Source organism: Otolemur garnettii, unplaced genomic scaffold (genome assembly GCF_000181295.1).
Source record: "Otolemur garnettii isolate 467f Iridium unplaced genomic scaffold, OtoGar3 scaffold00159, whole genome shotgun sequence".
Taxonomy (NCBI): domain Eukaryota; kingdom Metazoa; phylum Chordata; class Mammalia; order Primates; family Galagidae; genus Otolemur; species Otolemur garnettii.
Window position 1 is genome coordinate 2201752 of NW_003852554.1, and position 8219 is coordinate 2209970.

Sequence of the window (8219 nt, forward strand, 5' to 3'; positions counted from 1 at the left end):
AATTCATTTGCACTTGGATCAAAAGTAATAGTTTGTAAAACTGTTGGTACCACTTAGCACAAATCAAGGCCATCAGATTCTTCTCTGCCATGTACTTAAAGCTGAAAGAGAAAAGAGCCATTTACTTGGCCATTTACGATGAAGCAATAAAAATTATTACTTTTATTAAATTTTAACCCTTTTAATAGTTGATGTGAAGCAATGGGAGGGATGGAGAAAGCACTTCTGTCCCATATGAACATACATTGCTTGTCCCAAGTGCCCTGCTGTGGTTGCTTGAGCTAAACTTTTTGCTTTTTTCTTTTCTTTAAACAAATCATTTTTACTTGAAAATAAGATTGACCAGCAAACTTAAGTTTATGTTGCCTGGGTATTTGGCAGACATTTTCTCCAAAATGAACAAAGTCGATCTGTCACTTTTAAGTAAAACAACTGACAATTTATGTTGTCGTTGATAAAATTTGAATTTTCAACAAAAATTTTCATCCTGCACCTTAAGATTGACAGCTGAAATACTTTTTGATGATGTCCATGGTGATATTAACAAATGTGATTTTTTAATCATAAAATGAAGTGTGTCAAGATTCAGAAGAAATGCATAACTCAATGACCCTATGTTTTCCAAATGACCAATATATAAGGTTACAAAATCATGAACAGATAAAAGATCCATTCATAGGACAATGGATTTTAATTAACAAAGTACATTAACATAGTTTCAGTGTTTCTAACTTGAAACTTTCACTTGTCAGCTTGAGTATAGTATCAAAGAAGAATATCCACAATCATCTATCAAAATATTTCCCGTTTTCAAACTACATATCTTTGTAAGGCCAGATTTTCTTCATAAATTTCAACCACTACAATGTGTTGTAACTAGGGTAGTACAGAAGTAGTTATGAGAATATAGTTGTTTTCCATTAAGCCAGACATTATAAAAATTTGTAGAAATGTTATAAAAGTGCCACTCTTTTCACTAAACTTTTTCTTTTGGAAAATAGCCATTTTTAGTAAAAATGTAATATATTAACATGTAATGGGTTTATTATTGTTACTTTTAAATGTATTGATGAATTTGTTTTAAGTATTTCGATTTTAATTTCTAATACAATAAATGTTCATAACTATAACCCACATAAACAGAAGTTCTTTGGAGATCTCAGTGGTTTTTAAGAATGTAGAGGAGTCCGAACATCAAAAAGTTTGAGAACCTCTGTAATCAGTTGTAAAGATTAAGTTTACCCTAAACTGCATTAACTGGTACCTTTTATCTGTCTTAGGTCATGAAGGACTTAGACATAAAGTACCTGCAAGTCCAATTTGGTAGTGATTCCTTTTAGGGGTGAAGTGTTGCTGATAAGCAGTGGCGTAGCCTGAAAATTCATGGCCAATATGTATTCGCCTATACAACTACATTTAGTAGTATTTTCCCATTACTGATTTCAGTATACTCCATAAAGTATTGATATTTGTTTCTCATGCCTTGAGTCTTAATTACTACAGTTTGCAAATGAGACATGGAAACCGAAGAATTATCTAATAATAAAATGTACTTTGAAGGTGTTCTTCAACTTCTTTTGCCATCTGTAATATCTATTAATAATAGTGACTAGGCTGGGCACAGTCGCTAACGCCTATAATCCTAGCACTCTGGGAGGCTGAGGTGGGTGGATTACTTGACCTCAGGAGTTCTGAGCAAGAGCAAAACCCCATCTCTACTAAAAGTAGAAGAAAACTAGTCAGGCATAGTGGCAGGCACCTGTAGTCCTAGGTACTTGGGAGGCTGAGGCAAGAGAATCACTTGAGCTCAGGAATTTGAGGTTGGTGTGAGCTATGAGAGCCACAGCACTCTATCCAGGGCGACAGAGTAAGACTCCATCTAAAAAAAAATCTACCAGTAATTTTGTTTGTACTATGTACAGGGGTTTTACATTTCTATTCCTCCTAAGAATACTACAGAACTAGTATTATCTACATTTTTAAAATAAGGAAATTGATCTTTAGAGTGATCTATTCATTCGCTTATTCATTTGTTTATTAAACAAATGTTTATTAAAGCCTTTGTCATGTGCTAAACAATTTATAGGTACTAGGTTAGATAGCATATAAGTAGGGGAGCTAGGGTTGTTATTCTGACTATAAAAGAAGTTTCATTTTCTTGGTGATAAGGTAAAATTTGTCCTGTAGATTGTTTATTGAGAGACTAGTGCTGATGTGAACAAAATTAGGTCATTTCTTTTTCTAAGGCACAGATGTTCCTTAACCCCATGCCACCAACCGTCATAAGGAAAAGGGCCATTGAAAGAGAATGGTAGTCAGGCCCAATGGAAAAACACCATCAAGGTTACTTGCTCTTTATTGTCCCATTGGTGGCCATTTATTTCAGTAATAGGACAAGAAGATTCCTTTTCAAGCCCTGGAGAAAAACTAACTTTCTGCCTGTAAGTTTGAAAGGAGAGAAGAATTGTCATATATTTATATATCCTTGTGAATTTCTTTCTTGTAATACAGCCAAAGCAATTAACAAGGACTTAATGCATTCAGGAAATGGCATGTATGTGCTATATGGTTGTCATGGACTTGAGCAGAGAATAAAATTATATTAAGAAAAATAGCCTCTTTATAAAGATTATAAGTCATTTGAAAGCAGCTGAAAGGGAAAAATATAAATTGGACCAAAAGAGACATCAAATTTTTTCATAAATTGAATTACTGTAAGCCAGAGAATTTTTAGTGATAGGAGATAATTCTAAGTAAAAGCAGTGTACTGAGGTGGCTAAGAGGATAGGCTTTGAGAGTGAGCCTCCTCTGATTTCAAATTCTGGCCCCGCCCTTTTACCAGCTTGACTTTGGTCGAGCAAGTTAATTGAACTCTCTAAGGCTCATTTGCCTTCTCTTTAAAATCAAAATGATAATGTCCCCTTCATAGACTTGTTGCACAGGTTGAATGACGTAGTATATGTAAAGTGCTAATCATTGACATATAAACAGTTGTTGGAAGTGTTATTAAGTGGACATGTTTTCATAGTTGGAAAATACTTTTGAAGCTCATGACTTGGACATTCTTCTTTATAGAACTAAAAATCTCTCTTATTAAGAGACTTCTCCCTCAAATCTAACTATTCTAAAATTTCACTTGCCAATATACTACTCACTCTTTCTTTCTTTTTTCTTTCTTTCTTTCTTTTTTTTTGAGACAGAGTCTCACTTTGTTGCCCTCTGTAGAGTAGCGCAGCATCACAGCTCACAGCAACTTCAAACTCTTGGGCTCAAGCGATCCTCCAGCCTCAGCCTCCCGAGTAGCTGGGACTACAGGCGCCTGCCATAATGCCTGGCTATTTTTAAAGACAGGGTCTTGCTCTTGCTCAGACTGGTCTCTTAAGCTCAGGCAATCCACCTATCTCAGTGTCCCAGAGTGCTAGGATTACAGGTGTAAGCCACCCTGCCCAGTCTTACTTATCCTTCTTACTGAACATATCAAACATTTCAATGAAAATGCAAAAGTATTTTACCTGTAAGTTTTTAGGATATAGTTATTCCTTTCTATTTAATTCTAGGACAACTTTCCATTTCTTAATAACTTTAATACTGTGAAGTTATATATAAAATGTTTATTTAAAGTAAAATTTGTCAATCTCCATTTGTTGTTAGGTAACACAACAGTGGATGAGTTAATGATGAGACTCATGGCTGCAATGGAGATCTTCACAGCCCAACAACAGGAAGATATAAAGGATGAGGTAAGGTGAAAAGTTAAGCAGGTTTTAATGAGGTGATTTGTCAAATGATGTCATGATTGATAAGAAAGGATGAAGAAGAAGCATTTCCAGATTTATCAAGGTCTTTTATGCCATTGAGTTTACCTTTCAGTCTGTTCTTTTCATGACTTTCAAGACCCAACAATTTGTTTAAATTTTGGACAGTTAGTACTTTGCTAGATTTGGGGTGGTGAAAGGAGGTTAATTTGTAAGAAATGAGTTTGGAAGCACGTTTGCAGAAGAAATTATAGACCAGAAAAATCCTGTTTACTGTATGGATTTTATCACTCACTTTTAAGATCTTCTTACTCTTTTTAAATATTGAAATTGATTAGTCATACACACATTTTGCATTTCAAGATATTTTTAAATTACTGTGAGAATTACTAAATGATCTCCAGAATTCTAAATTTCTCCATCTCCTAAACATATTCAGATGTGATAGGTAGCATAAGCATAGAAGCTCACATAAAATAATAATAACAGTATAAATAGTATTTAAAGCATAAATACTGAGTATTTATAATGTGCTTGGCACCATACTGAGCACTTTACATATATCATAGTCTCATGTGAGCCTCAAAATAACCCATGAGGCTGTATGTGTGTTAGAGTTCTGACAGGACACAGATGACACTTCCAAATAGAGTTATTTGAGAAGAATTTAAAAAGGCAATTATTGGCTCGGCGCCTGTGGCTCAAGTGGCTAAGGCGCCAGCCACATACACCTAAGGTGGCGGGTTTGAATCCAGTCCGGCCCACCAAAAAACAAGATGACTGCAACCAAAAAATTGCCAGGCGTTGTGGCAGGCGCCTGTGTTCCCAGCTACTTGGGAGACAGAGGCAGGAAACTCTCTTGAGCCCAGGAGTTGGAGGTTGCTATGAACTGTGATGCCACGGCATTCTACCTAGGGGAATAGCTTGAGGCTCTGTCTCAAAAGAAAAAAAAGGCGACCATTTATAAAGATATAAAGATGTGGACAGGATTTATAGAAATCAACAGGGGATAATACAGACCCCAAGGCTAAAGGGAGCCATTACCATATCCAGTCCTGAGAGCTTAGGAGGTGCTGTGTGGAAGCAACGTAGCCTTGGTTTGTAAGTACACCTTGTATGTCAGCATTGTTTTTGATGGAGGGATATAGCCAACCTTGGTGACTTAGTAGGGAGGAAACCAGAGAGAACAGCTTCACTTCCTTACTGTACTGTAATCTCCTACTAGTATCTCCTATTAACCTAACCCAATCAGAAACTGGAAGCCAGGAAAACCTCCCTGGGCAGAAAGCTAGATAGAGCATGGATCCTGAAGGGTAAATGGAACATAATCTAGCACAGATTGGTATGATTATGTCTACTTTTCAGATGAGAAAACTGAGGATCAATGTTAAGTAAATTGTCCAAGGTCATATAGCTGGTAGGAACTATAAATAATAATCTGAAGTGTTCATTAGTACTTGACCAATCTCGAAATTTCTGGATTTGGAAAATAGCCTTAAGATAAAATATGAAATAAATATTAGCATTTATTAATTTGAGATGCTAAGTTTATAGATATTTGTAAAATTATTGTTTTTATTTATTTATTTTGAGACAGAGTCTCACTGTGTTGCCATCAGTAGAGTGCTATGGTATCACAGCTCACAGCAACCTCAAATTTTTGGGCTTAAGAAATTCTCTTGCTTAGCCTCCCAAGTAGCTGGGATTACAGGTGCCCACCACAGCTACCAGCTATTTTTGTTGTTGTTATTGTCATTGTTGTTTAGCAGGCTCGGGCTGGGTTCACACCCACCAGCCTTGATGTGTGTGGCCAGCACCCTAACCACTGAGGTACGAACACCAAGCCAATTTTTTTTTTTTAAACAAAGTCTCACTCTGTTGCCCTGGGTAGAGTGCTATAGCATCATCATAGCTCATAGTAACCTCAGACTGTTGAGCTCCAGAGATCCTCTGGCCTCAGCCTCCTGAGTAGCTGGGACTACAGGCACTTCACTAGTTTTCTCATTTTTAGTAGAGATGGTGTTTCACTCTTGCTCAGACTCATGAGCTCTCGAACTCATGAGCTCAGGTGATCTACCTGCCTTACCCTCTCAGAATGGTAGGATTACAGTTGTGAGCTACTGCATCCATGCCTCTTATTTGTTTTTAATTTTTTAAAAAAAGATTTCTGTGGAACAAATAAGGGAGAGTTTTATTTATTTTGAGCAGTGATGAAAAGCTTCTGAGTAGAGGCAGTCCCCACGTTACAAACAAGATAGGTTCTGTAGATTTGTCCTTAAATTGAATTTATATGTAAGTTGGAACAGATACATTTACCTGTTACCTGTAATAGCCTCCATTTGTAAGTACAACTTGTATGTCAGTCAGATGTTTTTAACTCAGGAACTTCCTGTATAGTAAGTATTTTCAATAGGGTACTCTTTAATTATTGCAAATTTGAAACTTGTAAACAATTTTAACATAACCCTGAACTATTTGTATTTCACTTTCTTATCTCTGTCTTCCATTAGTCTGTGAGTTTGTTAAGAGCAAAAGTCATGCTCATGTTTGTAACTCTTTCCCTGGACAGTGTACTTAGAACAAAGTCAGCACTCCATAAATGTTTGTTAAATAACTAAGTGAATGGTTAGAAGAATTTACATGAAGTAAGGTAACTTGAAAAAACAGTATTTGATTACAATGGTATAAAACTTAGTGTATCCACATTAACAAATAGGAAAATTTGCAGTAGTATAACTAGCTTAGAATTTTAATGCTCATTGGGTTTCTTTTATTGCTGTAAAAATTTGACTTAAAACTTTTCTTAATAGTTAGTGTTTCATTTACTCTAAAAGAAAGGCAGTTGGATATATAGTAGAAAGATATTTATATGTTACTCTATAAATTGACAGTGACATTTTGAAATAATGAAATACTGTACTTAGTTAGGAATTTGTAATAATAGATAGGTTCCCATTCAAGATTACATTTATCCTGGAACAGGGACATCAATTGATAATAATTCACTAAACATATTCTTCAGCCATTTAAATCTTGAGTCTCATTAGTACCAGACTTATAGATTATGCTGTATAATTATATATGAATGCACACTATTTGCATGCATATTCCCAGTCCATTCTTTCATCTTAATTTGTATTCTCTATAATTCATTGGTAAAGAAATTGACTTTAATTCCTTTAATACTGAGCACAAAATTTAATATGAAGGTTATAGGAAAAATACAAGCCTCCATATAATTGAAATTTTTATTGAAATTTAACTGTAAGAGGTAAGGATTTCTCTTTGTTTTTAGAGTGTCTTCATGAAAGTTATTACTCAAGTCATAAAGTTCCTAAGAAAAGTTCTAAGTTTAAAAACTTCTTTTGGACTATACATAGATTATAAGGATGAATATGTGAAGAGAAACACTGTCCCTTTTAATTGTGAATTTGCCTCTATTTTTTAAAAAATTGCAATAAGTCTTCATCTTTAGCTTGCAGTTAAAATCAAATTAATGAATGGGTTTGGGGACCGGCTTCCTAGGTTGAATTTCTTTAACCTTAACTTTAAGTTATTTCTATCACTTCAATGATTCCATTATATTAGTGCAACCAGTGATACCTACGTATAAAGCTTTTATTTAACAAACCCAAGCCTTGAAGCATATTCATACTCTGCATCATTCTTTAGTGGCCCACAAAGGATTAAACTTTGCATCACTATTTGCCCTGTCTCTAACCAGGACATCTGTATTACATGAGCCTCTATTTTTGACAGAAATGCCTATAGCTTCTTTTTTAGATATTTTCATTAATATCATTAGTTAGGTTTTATAAATATTTATTTGAGCTTCTGGCAAGTACACAGCACTGGGTTAGGTCCTTGGGACAGAGAAATGTTTTTTTTTAATGAGGGTCTATTTGCAAAAAGAAGATGAGAAAGATAATAAGAATCACTGCATAACAGTGGCCACATTTAGAATCTATTTTTGCTTAAAGCCTGTTTCCACATAATAGAATAGATGCTTTCTAACATGTAAATGGATTAATTTTTATACGCACTATTTTTTACAGAAACCTCTCATAATCAAGAGTTTGTGATACTTAGTTCTTGATCTGTTTATTGTTTCATTCATTTATTCATTTAACATGAATTTATTTATAATTCTTTATCCTGGATAGAGAAATTACTCCCTTCCAGGCTAACCTTTGATTGATTGTATCTGAGCAATAGCTCAGTAATTGTCAAAATCCATTTGGAGATTAGGGCAGATTGCAAGGGCATTTTACCTCATTCTCATTTCTTTGGTAATTCAAAGAATACATAGGCAAAATATGGCAGTGGAACAGTCTAGGCTTATTAAGGGTTCTGATTTGGGACTGAAAGATAGCATTGCACAGCATAGGGAGGGTATCCTTATTATTAGTCTCTGGCAGCTTTTTTGTTGCTGAAGGAAATTAACTATTGGCTTTGCAGTTTGCT

General features: G+C 34.9%; 1 protein-coding gene across 2 annotated transcripts in view; it reads left to right on the plus strand.

Moving 5' to 3' along the window:
* FAF1 (Fas associated factor 1) overlaps positions 1-8219 on the plus strand; it is a 435975-nt gene that overhangs the window by 339520 nt on the left and 88236 nt on the right. For both annotated transcript variants that reach the window (XM_003799928.3, XM_023519165.1), the window contains exon 15: positions 3652-3740. In XM_003799928.3, the coding sequence (XP_003799976.1) occupies positions 3652-3740 (89 nt within the window). The remainder of the gene's footprint in view (positions 1-3651; positions 3741-8219) is intronic.